This window comes from Pongo abelii, chromosome 16 (genome assembly GCF_028885655.2).
Source record: "Pongo abelii isolate AG06213 chromosome 16, NHGRI_mPonAbe1-v2.0_pri, whole genome shotgun sequence".
NCBI lineage: Eukaryota > Metazoa > Chordata > Mammalia > Primates > Hominidae > Pongo > Pongo abelii.
The window spans coordinates 88,748,618-88,772,882 of record NC_072001.2 but is presented as its reverse complement, the minus strand read 5'-3'; the positions used below and the strand labels follow the sequence as shown (position 1 = coordinate 88,772,882).

Below are 24,265 nucleotides of genomic sequence, written 5' to 3'. Positions count from 1 at the left end.
TTGCATAATCCATTTATCACATCTTGTGATAACTTAAAAATAAGATTTTATTGTCTTATAATCCAGTTACAAAAGTATATTTTTTTCTTTTGTTTTATTGAAAATCTATAATATTTTAGGCACCTAAGGGCAACACAGGAGGTGGCAGATTTGCTGGAGAACCAGCTACTAATTCTGATCTGCAAAAGTGACCAAGAACACTATGGGCAGAATTTGTTTCCAAGTTCTGTTCTTTCTGTTCCTTTCTTCCCAACCAGCTCCAACACCCTATATAGATTTAAGCAATGATGATTTTTAAGGGAGTGGCACTATCACTTAAAAAGGTTTCAGCAATATTCAAACTCTCAGGCCAGTGTTTGAGTGTCTGAGATGAACATAAAAGCAGAAAAAAATAATTTAAAATGTGCTTCTAGTAAAGAACTTTCCACATAAATTCACTTTTAATTAATTGAAACATGTCCCCAAACCCACAACCCAGCTGGAAGTTTAACATGCTCTATATTATGGTCATGAGCCTTGTCTTAGTGATAGTTTGCATGGACATCTCCTTAACATGCTGAAGTACCTACTTGAAAAACACTCAGCTTGTTTCCAAGTTGTCCTGGACTCAATTCACAGTGACAGTTTTAGTGCTGTGCGTGGGTGATTTAGAAACTTCAGCCCCACTGACATCAGCCAAAGTCATGAGATTAAAATCTTACCTCTCTGTTTGGGAAAACAGAAAATTACCAAGAACACAAGAATTGAAGACAAATCTAATACACTTTTAAGCTCTCTGCCACAAACCATACCATGTTGTTATGAAGATCAGAGAATAATTATCTGGTCTTTTATTTATTTATTTGATAGATTTCCTAACAGCAGTAGGCAATATGCTTTCATTTTTAAAAATTCTTCAAAAAGGTCTCAGCACAGTGGTTTATGGGAACAGAGCTGATCCCTAATCGGATTCCTCTGTACTTAAAACAAACAGCCCAGCCTTCCAACTTCTTTCTTTGCTACAAGGAGGCATCAAACCAAAGAAAATGAAGTTAAACCCACATGACTGGAAACTATCATCTATCTATTGCTGTATCTTTTTTTTAACCCATGCCACCAACCACCACAGATCTTTGGCGAATGGTTATATACTGTGTGTTTTTTATCTTTCGGAAGAAAAATAAACCATTAGCAAAGCTAACTTAAGAAAATTAACTTTATACAGCGATAAAAGGAGTGGCCATGCCAAACCGAAATGAAATGACACAATATCAAAGGACTACCTACACAGAAACGAGCCACCTTTGTGAGCTGAGTCATATGCAGCCAGGGCTCTGACAAAAGAAGTCTTCCAGTACTTCAGTCCACTGATCATCACTTGGGAATAGGCTGAAGACTTCTGACTGTTCTGCCTACAGATGTAAGCAGCAAAATCTAACTGGGAAAAATGACCTGATCCTTCTCCAGGTCACGAGTTGAGGAATTACTTTTAAGGATAGAAATGTACAGCTCTCTCCTATCATTTCAACTCTAACCAAGAAAATGAAAATAAAACAAAAAACAGTTAAATATGAGCAAATTTAGAAATGCATGCTACAAAATTCTTTCTGCAACTTTAAACTTCTTGTTTAAAATCTTTAACAGAGACCCTGTCTCTCAAAAAAAAATTATTAAATATGTGTGTGTATATATATATTTTTTTTTTTTTTGAGATGGAGTCTTGCTCTGTCACCCAAGCTGGAGTGCAGTGGTACGATCTTGGCTCACTGCAACCTCTGCCTCCTGGGTTCAAGCGATTCTGCTGTCTCAGCCTCCTGAGTAGCTGGGATTACCGGTCCATGCCACTACGCCTGACTAATTTTTTGTATTTTTAGTGGAGATGGTATTTCGCCATGTTGGCCAGGCTGGTCTCAAACTCCTAACCTCAGGTGATCCACCCGCCTCAGCCTTCCAAAGTGCTGGGATCACAGGCGTGAGCCACCGCGCCTGGCCAATAAATAAAATCTTTGGGGGATCTGAGACATCGCCCTATCTGGACTAAGAGTGCTTATATGCAAAAGGCATGTGAGATGTTCTTGGTAGCTGGTGTAATAACCACAGTGCTGATGTACAGAACAAGAGGAAAGCCGCAAAAAAGAGCCAAATCATCTCAGCTGAAGTAGCCCCAGCAGCAGTTTTCGTAACAACACTGGTAAACAAAAATGAACAAAATGAAAGTGTTCTGCTTAAAAAAGAATTGCCTTTATTGCTTAGGGTCTTTTTTTACCTTCCTTTTCCCTAAGTAATAAACTTCCTTCCTTTAATCAACTATACGTATTTTATTCTCTCATATAAGCAATGAACTATAAATGCCAGAAAACTGGCTGTCTAGAGGGCAACGTTTCCTGATGAAATCAGAAGCAAAATCTAACCATCACACACATTCTAAATTCTTATGTTTCCTACTTAGATTGCAGCTGGTTTACTTATTTTTTACGTAAAAGAAACAACCTACCACAAAAGTACTGAAATGCTGCTAGCACAACAGAAAATAAATCAGCAATAATCTCAGTATCATTTTACATCTGTTTAAAGCAAGCAAAACAGAACCACTGGCAAGACCCCAAAACCCGAACATAACAAATTCCTTATTCTGAAAGACCCCACTAAGTCACTAAGCTTTTCAAAGAACAAATTATTTGTGGCAGCTGGAAAGAACAGCTGACTATTCAAGGACAGCTTTACATAATAGAGAAATAAGAGTTGAAAAGACATTCCTCTATCAACCCTGTTAAAGTCACCTAATCCTAAAGCAAGAGCAGAGTTTTGGCTGAGATAAAAAGTCCCAGTTTCTTGTATAAACCATCATAATATATCATCATGATGGACTATATGGCTGATCTTTCTAACCACAAGTCAAAGGTGACTATGCAGTGCTGAGGGTATGAAGCTCTATCCAGGGATCAGCCAAACAGGGTTACACTTAACCACAATGGGAAGCCACTGTCTCCTAAGAGCACACAGGTTTCCTAGGAGGTAAATGACTAACTGCATGGGCGCTACATTTCCTACAACTCCTGGGAAGATCCTGGACAGGAGACGCGATGGAGGGAAGTGACGAAAGATTCTAGGTCCCCAAATTACTCATATTTTCTACTTCCTGCCAAGATAACACATGGGACTTCATACATACAAACATTCAGCTTCTTCAGGAAGCTGAAGATAATCAGCCCATTACTTCGGTTCCTTTGAGAAGATGACTACATACTATTTTGTTGCTTTCAATCCTTTTCACTCCTTTGTGTGTGTGTGTGTGTCAGAGTCTTGCTCTGTCGCCCAGGCTGAAGTGCAACAGTGCGATCTTTGGCTCACTGTAACCTCCGCCTCCCGGGTTCGAGCAGTTCTCCTGCCTCAGCCTCCCGGCTAATTTTTGTATTTTTAGTAGAGACGGGGTTTCACCATGTTGGCCAGGCTGGTCTTGAACTCCTGACCTCAAGTGATCTACCTGCCTAGGCCTCCCAAAGTGCTGGGATTACAGGCATGAGACACCGTGCCAGGCCTGTAAATAAATTTTTATTGGAACACAATCACATCCATTGTCTATGGTTGCTTTTGTGCTACCAAGGACAGAGTCCAGTAGTCATGACAAAGACCTGATGGGCTGCAAAGCCTAACATACCATTGGTTCCTTTGCAGAAAAAGTTTGGCAACCTCTGATTTGTCCTATATTCTCTCTCTCCCCCCTTTTTTTTTTTTTTTTTTTGAGACGGAGTCTTGCTCTGTCACCAGACTGGAGTGTAGTGGCTCAATCTTGGCTCACTGCAACCTCTGTCTCCCAAGTTCAAGCAATTCTCCTGCCTCAGCTTCCCGAGTAGCTGGGACTACAGGCATCGCCACCATGCCCGACTAGTTTTTGTATTTTTAGTAGAGATGGGGTTTCACCACGTTGAAACCATCTCTGCTGGTTTCCAGCTCCTGACCTCAAGTGATCCGCCAGCCTCAGCCTCCTAAAGTGCTGGGATTACAGGCATGAGGCACCGTGCCTGGCCCTTATATTTGCTCTTCAGTATCAGCCTATCCATCTATATACTATACAAAATATACTATATTTTATGGATGGATATTTAAATTGCTTTCAATTTTTCCAGAATATAAACAATGTTACAATAAATAAGTACCAAGGATCATTTTAGAATTCCTTTTTTTAAGCCACTGTGGGTGGCTGGCTCATATTGATATTCAATAAATATTTGTTGACAAACTCTTTTGAATGAACCACATATCAAACACAGTAGCTTGCAGAATTCAGTCAAATGAACTTTGTTGATTGACTTCATATAAGATCAAGGACTTAAGGGTATAATTATTGATGATTAAATGTAAAAAATAAATCCAGTGTGAAGTCATTAAGATTTTCTAGACTGAAGCTCTCCCCTTACTAATGCAGACAACAGAGTAGAAGCCATCTTCTTCCTCTATAAACAATTATAAATCAGGACAATATGCTGAAACATTTGAAAAAATCCATGAATACCTTTCAATGACTATTTCCATGCTTTAAATTTTACTCAGTTGTTTTTAAATCTACCCATTAGGTGTTACGTCTTTTTCTTCCATTATAGATTCTATTCGTTTCATCCTTTTAGTAATTTTCTTTCTTTTTTTGAAATGGAGTCTCGCTATGTCGCCCAGACTGGAGTGCAGTGGCGCGACCTCAGCTCACTGCAACCTCTGCCTCCTGGGTTCAAGAGATTCTCCTGCCTCAGCCTACTGAGTAGCTGGGATTACAGGGTGCACGCCACCACGCCTGGCTAATTTTTGTATTTTTAGTTGAGACGGGGTTTCACCATGTTGGTCAGGCTGGTCTTGAACTCCTGACCTCGTGATCCACACACCTCAGCCTCCCAAAGTGCTGGGATTACAGGCGTGAGCCACTGCGCCCGGCCCCTTTTAGTGATTTTCAACATCTCTTGCTTGTACATCCCCTAATTCTTCCTCATGGTGGTTTACTTCCTTATGTAGCATCTATGTATCTTTTATTGTGAGCTCGGCTTCATAGGATTTTTTTCCTCCTGCAGTAGCCTTGGGTATACTGATTTGTCAACCTAACCCAATGGAGCAGTTCTACATCTGCTACAGGCTGGGTACCTCAAGGATCTGTCATTCCTAAACTGGAATTTCATGAAACCTCTTGTGAAAGTTTCTTAGCCTGAAGTTCCAGCACATACAGACGGTGTAAACTTGGACTCCAGATTCATCAATTCTCACTCAGGGATCTGGGGAGACTGCAAGGTTCCTTTCTGCTTCTCAAGGCCAGTGGGTAGAATTTTTCAAGGCCCTTCATCATGGACGTTAGTCTTAAAACAGCATTTCTTATACAGGGGTCTCAGCCCCAGCTCCCACTACATACCCTGAGGCCTCACATCGTGACCCCAAATGAGGGGGCATGCTCTTTACTGCTCTGAGTTCCCTCAGGAATTTTCTATTTGGCAGGTTCAGCTATGTATTAATTTTTTAAAAAATAGATTTTATTTAGCATTTTATATTTTATAGCGGAAGGCAGGTATCTAGTCTGCTTTACTGACGAAGTTCCCTGAATATTAATTTCATACTGCCAATCAAGAAATATAGCCTCTTCCCGTTTTTCTGAGATCAGTGCTCTCCAAAGAAGAACTGGCACATTGCAAGGAGGGATGTAAAAAATGATCCCTTGGAACACAGGAGGAAGATTTAACAGCTCTTATTTAAAATGACTTCTTAACGTAGAAGAAAAACTGAGTTAACGTCTAATTGATACGCGGGTGCCTCGCTCAGTCTTTATGTTAGGCAGCCTCACTTTATATGTGACACTAGAGGTTTCTTAAGGGAGCGGGGTGTTCTTCACTCAGGAGATGGGCTGGGCATGCATAATCCACATTTGTTTACTTTCAACATGTTGTGATGAATGGAAATATATAGGTATCCAATAAAGTGGGCTTATGGATTATATTACCTGGTTTCAACTAAAATCAAATGAAAATGATGAGAGTTACACAAATTCCTTCAAAGAAGTAATGAATCAAAGACAATATTAATCATACTAATAACTAACCAGAAAACAAGAAAATGGTAATTCTGAGACTTCTCTTATTTTTAGAATGAGCTCTTTGAAAGTATGGCACAGTAGGACTCGTATGTAATTTTTATGTTATGTATGTATCCTATGTGAGTATGCTAAAAATGTTTTAATAATAGGTGAACATGCTATAAAATGCTTGGTGATTACTGCTCTAGGCAACCAGGTTATTCCAGTACTAAGAAGCTAACTGTGTCCAGTGGCTAAAAAACTAAACTATAGACCTTTGACTGGTGTCCCAGAAGAGTCCTATTAGAACCTGGGTTCCAAAATAAACATTGGAGGAATACTGAACAGTGACAGTCTCTTGTTTCCTAGAGGTTACATGAAATTATTACGTGGCAGTGGCTCTCAACGGTCTGGTAAGTCACAAATGAAGGATGACATTAATGCGTGTGATCTCTGCCCACAGGGATGCATGAGGATTCGGGTGAGAGCTCTCATGGTTTTTTGTTACTTTTGAAAAAATAGGACAGTAAAACAAATAGTGTTGCTGACTACTTTGGGGGTATAACATCCATAAAAATCATTTTACATGAATGTGTGTCATAAAGTCAGTCATATCAAAAAGTGACAGGAACTGCAGCACAGATTAGACAGGCTGTGTGCTAGCTGTAACTCCACTCCTTCTCTTCCATGCAAGAAAGTGAGTGGAAATCATCATAGAAGTAACTTCCAATCTGTCCAAATACACGTTTTGTTTTTGTTTTTGAGATGGAGTCTCACTCTGTTGCCTAGGCTGGAGTGCAATGGCACGATCTCGGCTCACTGCAACCTCCCCCTCCCAAGTTCAAGCGATTCTCCTGCCTCAGCCTCCCGAGTAGTTGAGGTTACAGGCAGGTGTCACCAAGCCCAGCTAATTTTGTATTTTTAGTAGAGATGGGGTTTCGCCATGTTGGCCAGGCTGGTTTCGAATTCCTGACTTCAGGTGATCCGCTCACCTCGGCCTCCCAAAGTGCTATGATTATATTCGTGAGCCACCACACCTGGCCCAAATACACTTTTAAACATTTCAAATCTCTACCAGGCACAGTGGTGCATGCCTAGTACCAGCTACTCAGGAGGCTGGCTGAGCCAGAAGATCACCTGATGTCAGGAGGTCAAGACTTAGCCTGGGGAACTAGCGAGACACTGTCTCAAAAAAAAAAAAAAAAAAAAATCAGATTTCAGTAAGTTAACTATTTTTAGTAAGAAATTACTTGGGATATCCAACATAAATGACTGAAAACAAGATTTCAGGACATCATGGTCTGAGAGTTGCTCCTTGACATCTGAATTCATCACTATTTTGTCTGAATTGGTTATAGATATAATATCATGTTAATTACCTCAGCCTTCTGGGTGACTGGGCTGGCTGGGACTCCAGACTGTCACCTCTGACCACAAGCAGCCTCCTTGATTTACCCTGGTATGCTCTACAAATACTACTTTTGATCTGTGCACTGACAAAATTTTGAGATGCATTGCCTTAGAGCAAAAACGTGCAAATTATGGTCTGTGGGCTAAATGTGGCTTGAAGCCTATTTTTGTATAGCCCATGAGCTAAGAATAATTTTTACATTTTAAATAGTTTTTAAAAATCAAAAAACTATTACATAACAAAAATTTTATGAAATTCAAATTTCACTATCCATAAGGGAAGTTTTATTGGAATCACACTCATTGGTTTATGTATTGTCTATGGCTGCTTTTGCATTGCAACTGCAGAGTTCAAGAATTGTGACAGAGACCATGTGGGTCACGACGCCTAAGATACTTTTTATCTGGTCTTGTACAGAAAAAGTTAAGCAACTCCTGCCTGAGAGTGTCTTATCAAAACCAGGAACAATGCTCAGTTAGCAGACTTGGCTTTCAGCAGGTCAGCATAGAATGTCTCTGAGCATGGAGGTGCTCTCCCTTGGCCGTCACTATGGCTTAATGTTGGTAATGGTTGAAGCATATACCAAAGTAATAGAATAAAAATGAGCACATACGATCTAACAGAAGACCACTGAGTAGCTTTAGGGTTTGGGGCTATGGATAATTTTGATGCTGACACAGACTTTTAAAATGTGGAGTGGTTTAGAGATCATAGAAAAGAATGCAGATGCTCCTCATCCTTTCAATGAGACTACATCCACATAAACCCACGGTAAGTTGAAAATACTGTAAGTTAAAAATGCATTTAAATACACCTAACATTCTGGACATCATAGCTTAGCCTGGCCTATCTTAAACATGCTCAAAACACTTATATTAGACTATAGTTGGCCAAAATTATCTAGCACAAAGCCAGTTGTATGATAAAGTGTTGACTATCTCACGTAATTTATTGAACACTGCACTAAATGTGAAAAACAAAATGAGTGTACAGGTACTCAAAGTACAGTTACTACTGAATATGTATTGCTTTTGAACCACTGTAAAGTTAAAAAACTAAGCTGAACCATCTTGACTGTATTTGAAATTGGGGCTGTCTGAAAAAAATATAGGCTGTATGTTATATATCTAGAATTTCTTTCTTTTATCATGTCTAAAGAGAGATATAAAAAGGGTTACTTCTCCACATAAATGAGGAACAGATAAGGAGTAGGGACAGGAAACTAGAAATGAGCTTTCTTGAGCCAACAGAGTTCCATCTTACAAGAGGAAGAAGCATGTCTCTTACTTGCACAAGTATAGGCATCTTTGTTGGTGAAGGGCTTCATACACTGGCTACAGCTGATGGGACCCACAACAGGAATGGAACTGAAAGTGTGTCCGTTGACAGTCTTCTTATCTTTCTCCTTGTCCTTAGAATCTTTTTCCTTCTCCTTAATCTTATCTTTTTCTTTTTCCTTTTCCTGCCGAAGAAAAGAAAAGAATTCACAGTTAATTGAACACTGGAGGGCCTTCTCCTTACCTTGGCACCCAGATGGCATGTGGTCAACAGCGGCTGGTGACTATTTTGGACAGGAGTGAGAAACAAAGTTCTGGGCAAAGTGTTTTGTTTTGTTTTTTTAAATTAAGGTGTTGGCATGCAAGCTACATTAGAAAATTCACACGAAAACTGGGCAGGCAGAAATAAGTTCTGGCAGTGGCTTATTCATTGGTTACTTCTATCGATAGACACAATACCTAAGGACCAGCACTGCAAGGAGGCTTCTGACACCTCAGCACAGCCCTTCCTCAGCAAGCTACAGCACAGTCCACACAGGAAGAGAGTCATGGGTTTAGGGCCAGCTTTAGGCAGAGGGCAGAAAAAAGGGTGGTAGCAATTCTGGGATCAGCCTGAGGGAGAAAAAGATGCCTGGGTGGCATGAAAAATTACCGAGGCTCCTCTCTTTTTCACATCAATCGCATATCCCTAAGTGACGGAGTACCTATGAAGTTTCCTCCTTTACTCTAGTTAGAAATATTAAATATGCCCCACATACACATTTTCAGTTTCTACTAATTACAATTTTAAGGTTTGTAAATATTAACTTTGCCCTAATTTTCAAACTGGCAAGAGGAGACTGATAAGAAGGGGAGACTGGAAAACCATACAGTGGTTAAGAATACGGACAATGGTACCAGACCTTGGTTCAGATTCAGGTACCACCACCACCACCACCACCACCACTACTTGGTAATAGCGTGACCCTAGGTAAATTATTTCTCTGAGCCTTAGTTTTCTCATTTGTCAAATGGGAATAATCACAAAAATACCCATCTCATATGTTTTTTAAAACATATGACAATTAGGTGAGATAATACATTTCTAAAGCATTTTGCACAGTACCTGGCACACAGTGAATACACAATAATGCTTAGCAATATTATTAATTACTCATAATTTACTGGAAATGAGTTTCATTAGCTCATTATTCTCCTAAGCCAACACAGAAAGGTATTGCTTGCAGTAAGGGAAAGGAAGTTTTGATGTGAGCAGGGAAGACACAAGAAATAGGGGAGTGGCTAAAGGACAACGGTGCAGGGCAGGGAGGATAGGAGAATGCACAGATGACAGGAAGGAGGCTTGTTAATAATTTTTCTCAAAAACCACCTTTGTTGTTCCTCAAGCTAGTTACCAACAGGGTCACTTCCTTTAAGAAAACAGGGTCCCAGGGAAAGGAAGTCCCAAAGCTTAGTAGCTCACTCCTCTACCCTGAGTACCTAGGGGCGCAGGAAGGCAGGAAGGCAGGCAGTGTCCCTAGGTTGGAAAGATAAGCTCCCTACGCCGTGCTCTCTGACCTCTTTTGTGAAGCTCCTTTCTTTCCTGCGGTTTTCCCTCACTTGTCAGACTGGCAACAGAAACTGATACACATCTTGTGCTTCCTGTGTGCCCAGCCACTGCCCAGGTGCTTCTACTTACTGAGCAGGCCATAACCAGGCCAGGTACAAAGCACAGGGGACACCAGCAAATGAGAGATCGGACTGGGTGAACAGTGGGGGCACTGGGCTGGGAGTCAGGAGCTCTAACTGCCAGATTACGTTGGCCATGTCACCTCAAGAATACTGCAGAAATGTCAGAAATGTTCTAGAGACAGACTGAAAGCAGAGGACTCATATGACATCAAGCCTCAACCTAAGAGAGGTTGTTATCAGAGCTTACACAGTCATGAAGAGGAATGGAAAGGAATTCAAACCTTGAAAACTTGAAGAACTACTGATGAGTGGTGGGTCCTTAATTAAATATCTAAAGCGTCAGGGACATTTCAGATGGACACCATCCTTAGGAGGCCAGGACCATGGGGATATAACCACGTTCTCCATAAAAGGTCCTTTAGAAGCACTGTTTGGCAGAGTACTTGGCTGGCTAATCAGTATCAATGAAATAATTTCCTTTCAAACCAACTGGACTACAAACAACTACCATTCACAAGGTAGGAGGTTTTACCTATTGCCAATACTATTGTTATGTCCTAAAAAAATTCCAGGAAAATGGGTGTCCCAAGTCAGTGATCATGACAACTACTAAATGCCTTACATTTTGAATACATGTCTTCTACATACATCATTTCATCTGACTCAATAACTCTGAAGTGGGCAGGGTGAGCATTTTATGACATAGAGAATAAAGATAATAAATAACAGCTAAAAATCTGAACAGTTACTACGTGCTAAGCACTGTAATAAGCAATTTACATGTATTTTCTCACAACAACCCAATGATAATACTAGGTATTATCTCCATTTTACATCTGAAGAGATTGAAGCTTAGAGATGTTTAATAATGCATTTGAGGCCACACGCCAATAACTGCTCAAGCTGAAATTAAGATTCAGATCTGGCTGACTGTAAAGCTCAGCTCTCATACACTGCACTACGCTGCCAGGGACTGGAGAGGTTGGTTAACTTGCAAAAGGTCACACAACAGACGATCAGCACAGTCAAAATGGGAACCCAGGTCTTCTGACTTTCTGTTCAGAACCCATCCACTGTAATGAAATGGTAAATAATTGCTAGATCTATGATTCATGTGAAGTCTTTTGTTAATCAAATACATATAATGAATATCTAAGAGCCAAATTACTACACTTTTGAACTATAAAAAATAAGGAGAGAGGAACGGAGAAAAACTCCTTCACTTTACAAAACAGGAAGCTGTTCCGAGTGAAAATTGGTAATCGCTAAAGTACATAAAACTTTAGTAATAATCAACAACTAAATTTGGGTTTTTTCAAATAATTTCTTTCTTTTAACTAAATTTTGCTAAAGGTTTTTCCATGCATAAAATGTTAAATGGAAAAGCATCTGATTTTTTTGCTCAGGAAAGTTAAATTATACTTCAATCGTTTAAAAAATCTTTTTATGGCAACCAGCTTATCCTCTCAAGCCTTGCAATGCTCTTCAAACCTGAATAAATAAGAAATAGCTTCCCTTTGCAACAATCCAAATTAGTTCTTCCCAGGATAGAAACAAAACAAAACAACCAACTCCACTGGCTCTTTCTGTGTTTACTAGAATTTAGTGCTTTAAAGAAGTCAGGCTCTTACCTCCCCATGCTTTGGTCCTATGAATCTCACTGTTATGTGGGGTACTTCATGAAACCGACCCCATTTTATCGACATGATTCGACCCCCATGCCAGGAAACGTGCTCTCACAGAAGCGGGGGCGCATGCCGTCAGGGCAGAGCTCAGCAGCTTTGAGCTGCCATTAGTGAAATCGTAAGAGGAAGCCAGAGACTGGTTGAGAAAGGGAAGGAGGGAGGGCTGAGGCTGCTTGTTTCCTTAAGACAGTCTTAACTGTTTGAATGCTGCTGGTAAAGCCAACAATCCTTGTTACAAAGGATACAGGAAATGAAACAAGACCTCACTCCCCGAAAAAACGGTGTGTGTGGACAGGGCTTAAGCAGCAATATAAGAACTCTAGCAAGGTTTGAGGCCAAGTTTTTACACGGGAAGTTAAGGAACACATCTTATCTATTTTAAAATAGACTCCTCATTTTATAAAATGCAGTGAGTTTCATAAGAAAACTTTTTAGTGAAGTCACCTGGTGTAAAGTGGTGACTAGTTATTTTCTGAAGTTTGACTTTTCCATGTTTAACAACTGGCAAAATGCTTTAGCTGTGTGCTGGGGAAACAGGCTAACGGTATTTAACAGGGATAGATGCAGGTAACAACTGCACTAGGACACTATCAAAGGTGATTCTTCACTTTTCCAAAAATACCCCTTTATACATGTAATTACAATAAAAAGAACACTCTGGACAACTGTGAAAACATGATATGATCAAACAACTGTCATGTTACAGATCTTTAATCAAAGAAGGAATGAGAATTATATTTAAAATTAAGTCTTTGTAAACACTACTCTAGGAGGCACTTCTGAAAGGCCTATGGGTACAGCTCTTTTTTATACAGACCACAGGACCTAGGAGTTGTAACTAAATGTCCTGTTACAAAGTCATGTAATATACTTGCAGCTGTGCAGGAATTTAACCTGTGCACTCAAAAATACCTACTTCAAATCAAATAGATTTGTCTAAAACATTTCTAGCCACCTCTTGTTTGTCTACAAAGAGGAAAGCTTAGTATTAGGTTGGTGCAAAAGTAATTGCGGTTTAGAAAAAAGAAAACCAGTGTGATAGGATGGTTTGAAGAGGGTCATTCCACACTCCCTTTGTGAACTCAAACACCATGGATATGAGTGTTTAAATGCTCTGTAACATGCAAAATTACTTAGCAGGAAACAGCACTATCTCTCAAAGATACTAAGACAAAAGCAGAAACTGCCAGTCTTCCTGCTATACTTCCTGTTTAGCACCACCCCCCCATCTTCCACAAGCACATTCAATATATTTATCTAATCTAATCACTTATGCCAGTAGGTGATAATTCTCAAAAGGACATAGGATCAAGGACTCAATTTCTTAAGTTTATATACAAAACCCAGTGCTCCAGACAAAATATGTTACCCTCCTAGGAATGTGAACAGTTTACTGCCTACTGGCTTTTGGCTTCTTTGGACACGTTTAAGAACTGTTTATCATCACAATTATACAACTGAATGGAATATATCTAGGTTAATCACTATAACCTATTTCCATAAAGATATATATATCATGCAAAAGGAAAGCAGACATTTTCAAATAATCCTTAGACACTTTTCTAAGAGTTACAGGTGGCATTTTAATATTATATTCAGTAGATGCTTAAGTTTTTCCTTTAAAAGATGTAGGTCTAGTTTTATTGTATGGTGGATTAATAAAACAATTGGATCAGACGGTCTCTCACAGCATCTATTTAAAAAATAATTTTTAAAAACTGAAAATTTATCATTTTCACAGAAAAATCAGTGTCAATATCCATAGTAGCACTTTCAATTTGTTAACATTATGGAGAAGTAACATTATTCAATAGTTAAGAACAAGATTAGAGTTAGCATCACTATGTTAAGAAAATTTAATGTTCATTAATTTTTATGTTACCATTTAGAAAACACAGTACTTCTGCATGGTAAAATGCTATGCAGACACATAGCATAGTGAGGGTATTTAACACAAAATATAGTGCTTTTACTATTTTCCCTATTTCTTTCCTTTCTCTCTCTCTTTTTTTTTTTTTTTTTTTTTTTAAAGAGACAGGGTCTTGCTCCATCGTCCAGGCTGGAGTGCACACAGCTTACTGCAGCCTTGAACTCCTGGGCTCAAGTGATCCTCTTGCCTCAGCCTCCTGAGTAGCTAGGACTACAGGTGTGCACCACTACGCCCAGCTAATTTTACAATTTTTTTGTAGAGATGAGGTCTCACTATACTGCCCAGGCTGACCTTGAACTCTTGGTCTCAAGTGATCTTCTCATCTCAGCCTCAAAGTACTGAGATTACAGGTGTGTACCACTGTGCCCCACCCCCACCTTTTAAAAAATCATCTTTTGCTATATTGACAAAAGCCAAGCTGTTCCAATTTTATTTAAAAGTGAGCTAATAACAACTCACTATAAAAGGTGACTTACAGTTGCCACTAGGGCACTCTAAACACTTGGTAATGGGAAATGGACTACAATCCAGGGTTACGAATTTGTAATTTTTTGAGTTTCCACTGCTAAAGACAGCATGACCCCAAGAGATCAAATCTTGAAGCCAAGTCTGAAAGAGGAACCAATCTCAACTGCAAAAGTGTGTTGTCATTTTGACAAAGGAGATGATCAGAGGCAAGAGGTCAACTGATACTAAAAGTTTCTACCAGTGATCACAGATTTCGGTCTAACACAAAATATGTTTTCTCCTGTCCTTTCTGCTCATCCCCTCCTAGCAAACTCCAGTCCTTTCAGATTAAAAAAGTTAAAAGAAAAAAATTACACTGTATAGTAACATTTTGTTTAAACACAAAATGATGAGTACTACTTCCTGGAAGTCAGGTAACAGGAGGTTGTGTGAGGTTGTGTGACGTGAAGCATACATCTCTGTGCCTCAGTGTGTACAATAAGGAGGCTAGGCTGAGGGCTGAGACTTTTTTAAAGGTCAGGGTCCAGTTTCTAAATCCCAACTTACATTGTTTTTTTTCCTATCATGTGTATGTTTTACCTTATCCATGAGATGAGTGGTATATTCACTGCTCTGTCCTAAAACTCCATGACATTGGAGAGATGGCTAGAAAGGGGGAATCTCCACTTATTTATTGGTCTTCCACGAAAAGCTTGTTTGAAGACAAGATTCGGTAGTTTAAAAGCAAAATAAAAAACAACGAAAACATTTTGAATGCATCCAAACTAGATCATAAAGTTTTTCAAGGTCAGGACTGTGAGCTTTAGTTCTCTTAGGTGCCTGTTAACACCTGGCGGAATGCTAAGACTATACAAGGCCTTTCATAACACTTGGCTAATTTATATTGATCTGTCCAAGGGGATTTTCTTTTGTTGGTACCAACTAGTATCCAAGCCAGCAGTGGTAAGTAAAATAGGTAAGGCTCTATTTTAAGCCTGGCTGCCAATATGTAAATATGTAGAATACTGGTAAAGCAGTATTCTTTGACCTTCATTTTTTTTTTTGGAATTATAAAACAAGGCTGAGTCTGAAGTTAAATGTGTGATTATGCTAGAAATAATCTGCTAGACTCTGCATCTCTCCCTGATTGCCTACTTTCTCTCCATTCTGTACTTGCACAGGAGAAATGAAGAGAAAACACAATTCTTGTGGCAGGTTTTGTGGAAAAATTTCTTTGAATGTATTTGCTAAACCAAGAGATCTTACAAAACATGGTAAAATACTTTGGCTATATTTCCATCAGCCCACTGAATTGAGGGCTTCAGAAGCTTAGTGCACCTTGTTTTGTGAGGGAGGAGGCAATGCCCTTTTATGACAATATTCTTGAATTCAATGTTTGTTTATTCCCTTACTTCTAAGTATGCATGTATGTACATGTGTGTATATATCTGTATGTACATGTATATACTACACACACATACACTCAGTGATTCCTTGCAAGAGTTCCTTAACTGATTTCAAATTTTTATTTACTTATGTCTTTATTTTTTTAGAGGGTATTGTGGGTAGATGAATAGGGTATGAGAGGCGAAAAGTTTTTCCCCACGGACTTGAAATGGAATCAGTTTAGGTTTAGCACTGGGAATCAGTATAAGAAAGTGAACTTCTTTTCTCCCTTTCTTTTGAAAATACATTTTTAAAAAAGATTAGAAATGTATAAACCAAAACATTAAGCGTAGTTATCTCTAAGTGGGGTTATTCCAGGAGATTTTCATTCTTTTACTTTTAGATTTTGAAGATTTCCATAATGAGCATGTGAAAAATAATTAGATAAAAAATGTTACTTTAGGCTGGGCACGGTGGATCACACCCAGGGCTTTGGAAGGCTGCAGCGGGAAGAGTGTTTGAGGTAAGGCATTAGACCGGCCTAGACAAAACAGCAAGACTTCATCTTTACAAACAAATTTAAACACAGCTCAGCACGATGGCACATGACTGTAGTCCTGGCTACTCGGAAGGCTACGGTGCAAGGCAGGAAATTGCTTGAGCCTCGCAGTTCAAGACTGCAGTGAGCTGTGGTCACGCCACTGTGCTCTAGCCTGGGCGATACAGTGGAGCCTTCTATACACACACACACACACACACACACACACGGTTTAAACATTTATTTAATCTCTTAATCACTAAGAGAATATATTCTAAATGCTCCTAATTAGAAATAGATCTAAGAAATCGTATTAGTCTTAAAAGTTCTTGTAATCTTCTGTGGGATAATCCTTCCCTCTAAACTCAAATATAAATATTTTCAATCCTTTGATCTTGGCATAAAATCCTTCTGTTGCATTTATACTGATATTACAGATTTAAGCACTGTGGTTTAAGAGTATGGATTTGAAACCAAAGAAATCTGGTTTGAACTACTACTTCACATTAGAGGAGCATCCTCAGTAAGGCACATCACTTTTAGAAAAGAGAGATAATACCTACCTGATAGGGTTGTTGAAAGGGTTAAATAATATATGGAAAGCACTTAGCATATAGTGAAAACTCAGTAACTGGTAGTTCCACTTCTTGCTATTTTTCTTCTTATTATTTTCCTTTAAATATTAGGTGATTTCGGAGAGTAATCCTGAATTTATTTCCATTTATGTCCCCATGATTTAACCAGTTTTGGTGTGAATGCAGGCTGTGACAGGATCCTACTGAGGTGATCACAAGCAATGCCCACAGTGATACTTACTTTGCTCTTCTTGCTGCTGGACATTTTATTCTTGATGTAGCTGAATGTACGACTGACTTTTGTTCCACTCTTCCATTCAGAATCTTTCTTGGAGGGGCTATGTGGCAGGAAATTATAGTTCTCTTCTGTGATACTAAATAAAAACAAGAAGATTGATTTTTTTAAAGGGCTACAGAAGTTAAATAAAAGTGAAGCAGAATAAAAGGTAGATGAAGGCTGCTGAATGGCTTTTTATACAACAGAGTATGCCGCAACACCCAGGTTCTGTTATCAAAACTTGGCTAAGTTTCCTTAGATCCATCACTAATGTTTTCTTGTTCACTTGTTTGTTTTGGAGACAGAGTCTTGCTCTGAGTGGTGTGATGATAGCTCACTGCAGCCTTGAACTCCTGAGCTCACGCAATCTTCCTGCCTCAGCCTCTAGAGTAAGCTGGGACTAAAGGCACATGCCACCACGCCTGGCTATTTTTCAAATTTTTTTGTAGAGATGGGGTCTTACTATGTTGCCCAGGCTGATTTTGAACTCCTGGCTTCACACAATCCTCCCACCTCAGCCTCCCAAAGTGCTGGGATTATAGGTGTGAGCTACCGCCTGGCCCATTTTTAATGTTTTAATTATGGATTTTCAGTGACCTCATGTTAAAAAGAGCCTGTCAATTATTCAGTAATTATTTTATATGGAATCCATTCATCTACAATAGCACTCAACCTACAAACTCCTTTGCAACAAATGGGTGCTTGAAAGGAAACCCATATATGTAGCAGAATGACATATAACTCCTTGTTAACAGGAGTTGCAAACCAAGGAATCTTATGACTGACCACATATCCAAGTTCCTTAACGGTAGAGATCACAACTTTTTTCTAGCCTTTGGCACATGGGACAATCAGGACCGTGGACTGGTCCATACAGCTAGGTTCAATTTTAGGAGGGAACGTACTGAGCAGCAGGCAGAATTGAGGCACAGTGTTGAAAGATCAATTTTAGGAGTTTTACGTAGATTCAGATTTACTGATCTACCTGTTCAAGAAGCCTACATAAAATCTAAGTCCATCCAAGATGGACATGTTCTAACTTAGGAAATTTGCAATGGTTGATTTTCTTAAATGCTGTGCATTTGGGGCAGGTGCGGTGCTCACACCTGTAATCCCAGCACTTTGGGAGGCCGAGGCAGGCAGATCACGAGGTCAGGAGCTCGAGACCAGCCTCGCCAACATGGTGAAACCCCGTCTCTACTAAAAAATACAAAAATTAGCCGGGTGTGGTGGCACACGCCTGTAGTCCCAGCTACCCGGGAAGCTGAGGCAGGAGAATTGCTTGAACCCGGGAGGCGGAGGTTGCAGTGAGCCGAGATTGTGCCACTGCACTCCAGCCTGGGCAACACAGTGAGACTCTGTCTCAAACAAACAAACAAACAAAAAAACAGCTGGGCATTCAAATAATCTGTTATATAGAAAAGGCATCCATTTATACTACTTTGCTTAGGTGTTCTAAAATAGTTATTTTAGACGTTTCCCACAGAACAGCAGTGATTGCCTCTAGGGCCTCTGTGAGAGGGCAGGTGGCAGGCAGAAGTAGCACCATAAGGGGTCCTGTCAACAGTCAGTTTATTTATATATGCATTGTTTACAAAATACAGCAGTCTGTTTTTAAGATAAGGGGGAAATGGTATGAAAACCACTGCTCTAGAAAGGAGAAAGAATAAATAAGCTATAAAAGCAGTGCAAAGAGAAGCATTCATTGCAAGGGTTCTGAATCAGAATCATAACTGATGTCTCTGTGAAAAAGAAGGCGACTCAGAAAAAATTGCAGGGCAGCCATAGGAACCCCACTTATACTTCAAGTAGAATATTCCGTCTCATAAGCATGAAAACCTAAATAAAAATAATGAGTCAGAACAGAAATCTTGCTTGCTGTCAAGTAAAGAATCAATTCGTGGCCAGGCGCGGTGGCTCACGCCTGTAATCCCAGCACTTTAGGAAGCCGAGGCAGATGGATCACCTGAGGTCGGGAGTTTGAGACCTGCCTGACCAACATGGAGAAACCCCATCCCTACTAAAAATACAAAATTAGCCGGGCATGGTGGCACATGCCTGTCATCCCAGCCACTCAGGAGGCTGAGGCAGGAGAATCGCTTGAACCTGGGAGGCAGAGGTTGCAGTGAGCCGAGATCGCGCCATTGCACTCCAGCCTGGGCAACAAGAGCGAAACTCTGTCTCAAAAAAAAAAAAAAAGAATCAATTCGTTTACTTCGACAGAGCTATGTATCATTTACATGTACACAGAAGAAAACCGCTTTAAAGCTTAAAATAGCTAAGACTATTATAAGTTGCACACACACACAGACACTAATATGAAACAAAATGTTGTTAAGACTATTAGATTTAGGAATTAAAAATCCCCATAAGCAAAGGGTGCACAAGTTCATAAAATCAAATAATAGTGTACCCTCACATCAATAAATACAACCAATTTTTATCATGAGGACAGTATAATTAATAAAAGAAAACTACTGAAGACATTAGCTTTAAGGTATAGCCTTCATGACAAAACCACTTTTAATCATTATTCCAAATTTATCACTCAAAGAAGAACCCAATAAGCTCAATTAACTTAGTTTACGTAATTAAATGGCCTAAGAGATTTTAAATTTTCTTCATTTTATTTCTGGAAAAAGGAGTAACAAATTTATAGTACCTCTCAGTCAGATTAGCACTGGTATTGTGGAAGGTACTGTGGAAGGGCCGTGAATCTAGAAAACAAGGCAGAAGAAAAGTTAGAACCAAAAAATTTAACACTGATGACGGGTAGAATATTTATAAATTCACAATGACACAGCTAAAGCAAAAGCATGTAAAAGTCAGCACATGGTACCTCCTCCTTCTAAAGGTTTGAAAGAAGGAAAAATTAAACCTGAAACCCTCAAATTAGAACCAGAAGTAGGTAGTGAATGTCTCATAAAGAAAATAAGTTTAATCCAGGATTCAAGTAACTAAAAAGACTCCAAATAACTTTTTCTAATGCTTAAACACATATGAAGCATGTTTAATTCCAGTTCTTATCAATCTTCAGTTTGCACAAACCATCCTTCTGAGATGACATCACAGGAAGAATACAGAATAGGAAATTAAATGTCATATTTTATCCCTGTTAATACTGCTTTTATATGTTTCTATAAGATCTAGCTCATCTCTAATATTTTCATGAGAATTGCTAGAAATAGATTAGCAAACAGGAAAGAGCATCAGAACTGGCTTATCAAGTCTTGGCCCTGTCACTAATTTGGGATGAGACCTTTGGATTTCATTTCCTCATCTGTGAAATGAGGGAGATAAAACAGAAGGCAAAGTCCTTTCCAGGCTAATCGAGATAAAAATGAATGAGGCAGATGCATACTTCTTCCTTCCACAACTACTGGACCATAAACTGCCGCAGGTCATTAAAATTCTAAGACTACGTCAGATAGGGCAATATGAAGAAAAAAACAGAAGGAATATTATTATTTTGATCTACCACATGTTAATAAAGATTGAGTTACTGAAGACTTAGATGAGAGCAAGGCCTCAGTCATAGTGATAAATGATTTTCAGTTTTCAGGAGATCAGTTATAGAACTATTTCCATGTTTATTCCAGGGAAACAAAGGTTACTCTGTAACACTATTTTAACAATTGAGACAAAACACCTTCCTTTTTCCTTGAGGTTGGTCTCAAGGATCTCTGAGATTACTGTAAGCAAAACTTTAATCTGATAGAGATTTGAAGATGTTCTACTACCAGATTACCAGCATTTGGGCCAGGCACGGTGGCTCATGCCTGTAATCCCAACATTTTGGGAGGCAGAGGCAGGTGGATCACTTGAGGTCAGGAGTTCAAGACCAGCCTGACCAACATGGCGAAACCCCTTCTCTACTAAAAATACAAAAATTGGCCAGGCGTGGTGGCACATGCCTGTAGTCCCAGCTACTCGGGAGGCTGAGGCAGGAGAACTGCTTGAACCCAGGAGGTCAAGGTTGCAGTGAGCCGAGATCGCGCCGCTGCACTCCAGCCTGGGTGACAGAATGAGATTCCATCTCAAAAACAAAAACAAACAAAAAAACCCCCATATTACCAGCATTTGAAAGTCAACTCTCAAACTGTTCTAGATTCTGAACAGAAATCCAAAACTGTAGTTATTATTTTTATTTATTATTATTACCAATTTTTTTTAGAAACAAGGACTCGCCATGTTGCCCAGGCTGGTCTTGAACCCCTGGGCTCAGGCAATCCTCCTGTCTCGGCTTCCCAAAGTGCTGGGATTACAGGTGTGAGCCACTGCACCTGGCTAAATTTAAATTGCCAACAGGTACGAATAATACATAAGAAACCTTAAAACAAATTCTAAGTCTTCAAAAGATTGCCTTCTGTATTTTTTTCCTTTTTCCCAATTTGGGGTTCTTCTTCTATGCATTTCACTTACAACACATGGTAACAACAGCCAGGTAAGAGGGAAAGATTAGCAGCATAAGAATATCTGGGATCCATCCCCAGGTTCTGCATAATCTAGGTATAAAATATCAGCATTTTAATCTCATGATGCCTTAGTGTACTTAAAAAAAAAAATCAAGAGGATAGTTTAAATCAGTGGTTTTAAAACTTTTTCTGCCCAAGGAAACTTCAGTGATATGAGCAGCATTAAATTTTCTAAGCTTGCCTGGATTCTATTATACATTTAAGCAATTACCTAGAGTAAGTTACCACCCTAGTAATATGAACTAAATAAAAATAAAATTCATAATGCAGAAAAATACCAACCAACACAAAGCAGGGCCAATCATAAGCTTCCAGCAGATATGTGTGAAATAAATTAAAGACTGAACACATATGCGACTGAGTACTAGGAGAATCTATGACTCCTATAATATTTTCAACTTTTCCACTGCTAAAAATTTTAGTTAAGTTATGATGACCTTTTAGATGTGGTTCTGAACACAGTACTTAATCCACCAATGCCTCTGAAATTCCTAAAGTGTCATCAAGTTTTCAGAGCACCTAAGGGCAGAAAACAACCAATGCTACTTCCATGACAAAATTATGGACAAAATAAATGAAACGAAACGAAACTTGTCATTCAAGTTAGCCTGCAAAGTATTATTGTGGGTAAATAATATATTTCAACTACATTATCTTTCAAGGCATGAAATAACCTGCAGATTTATACTACAGCCAGGAACTTCAGGGTGGAACTACTGGATGGACACAGTTGATATTTTTCAGAGTGTGTTCCACGGAACACCAGTTTCATGAAATGTTGTATACAGTGCTGCACATATTGTGGTTTTCTAGTTAATACATTTGGGAGAAACAGTATATTGAACACTGCCTTGAAAATCCACAATGTAACACAACGTTAGCATTTTAAACCTGCTTAACCCAGAGTTTCCTAAATTTACTAATACTTGGCCATGAACCAACCTCTCCCTTCTTTTGGTTCTCCCTGCCCACACATAATTCTTACTAGTAGTTTTGAATTTAAGGAACACATTTTGAGAAGATACTTGATTCAAAAGTTTCTGCAAGCTTCTGTATTTTTAGGGTTCCATTGTGTCGGATTAACTGAATGAGCAGTGCTGTTATAGGATCATAATTCTGTATTAGCAGGACCTTGGATTTTTTCTTTTTTTTTTTTTTTGAGATGGAGTCTCACACTGTCGCCTGGGGTGGAGTGCAATGGCATGATCTTGGCCACAGCAACTTCCGCCTCCTGGGTTCAAGCAATTCTCCTACCTCAGCCTCCTGAATAGCTGGGATTACAGGAGCCTGCAAGCACACCCGGATAATTTTTTGTATTTTTAGTAGAGACGGGGTTTCACTATGTTGGCCAGACTGGTCTTGAACTCCCGACCTCGTGATCCACCCACCTCAGCCTACCAAAGTGCTGGGATTAAAGGCGTGAGCCACTGTGCCTGACTGGGACCTTGGTTTATTTGCCATGCTGACCTGGCTACTTCCCGGTATATTACAAATACTTTGATTTTTTTTTTAAATTTTTTTTTTGAGATGAAGTCTCACTCTGTCACTCAGGCTAGAGTGTAGTGGCATGATCTCGGCTCACTGCAACCTCTGCCTCCCAGGTTCAAGCGATTCTCCTGCCTCAGCCTCCCACGTAACTGGGACTACAGGTGCCCATCACTATGCCCAGCTAATTTGTTTGTTTGTTTTTTTTAGTAGAGACAGGGTTTCCCCATGTTGGCCAGGCTGGTCTCAAACTCCTGACCTCAAGTGATCCGCCCGCCTCGGCCTCCCAAAGTGCTGGGATTAGAGGTGTGAACCACTGCACCCGGCCTAATACAAAAACTCTGAAATGAAACAGCTTTGAAAATTTCTGAATACCCAAAGTTAGAGCAGATTTTCACAACTTTCCTCCTATTACAACTGGGATCATCTTATTCTGTGTCTATTTTTCAAACATCTTTTATTAGTGAAAAATATACCAAATCCTTAATAAGGCCTCCATTTAAAACCAAATTAACTAAACTGTCTTACTGTGCATAAGGCACTTCCCTTTAAGAATAGTGTGAAAATGCCAGCTTGAGAAACACTTAATATTGCTGAAACTTAGAATCAGCAAGTGGTAGGGAATTAGGGTGCTTAATCATACGGGTATGGTAATTGTCTCAGACTCATAATACTAGTTATATAAAAACAATTTTATTTAACTTTTTATTATAAGTGGTTTCTCCATTAAAAGCAATCCTGGAATATTCTAGAAATCTTGCACAATTGAAGACTGTAATTTTCATGAAGAGGGAATTTCTTTCTTTTCCAAGTTTACTAAAATTGATACCTTGTAAAGTTTTTATACTAGGCATTATCAAGTAAGAATGTATTCATCTGAAGCCTACAGCTTATCCAAAGAACTAAAAATAAAAGTTCAAAAGGAGAGAGAAAGTAGGAGATAAATACGTATATAACTCCGGCTGGGTGCTGTGGCTCACGCCTGTAATCCCAGTACTTTGGGAGGCCGAGGCGGATGGATCACGAGGTCAAGAGATCGAGATCATCCTGGATAACATGGTGAAGCCCCGTCTCTACTAAAAATAC

General features: G+C 39.3%; 1 protein-coding gene across 11 annotated transcripts in view; it reads right to left on the bottom strand.

The window, feature by feature from the left end:
• AKAP13 (A-kinase anchoring protein 13) overlaps window positions 1-24,265 on the bottom strand; it is a 355,010-nt gene that overhangs the window by 43,321 nt on the left and 287,424 nt on the right. For all 11 annotated transcript variants that reach the window (XM_054531799.1, XM_054531800.2, XM_054531798.2 and 8 more), the window contains 3 exons: window positions 19,882-19,936; window positions 17,184-17,316; window positions 8,721-8,895 (listed from right to left, as the gene is read on the bottom strand). In XM_054531799.1, the coding sequence (XP_054387774.1) occupies window positions 8,721-8,895; window positions 17,184-17,316; window positions 19,882-19,936 (363 nt within the window). The remainder of the gene's footprint in view (window positions 1-8,720; window positions 8,896-17,183; window positions 17,317-19,881; window positions 19,937-24,265) is intronic.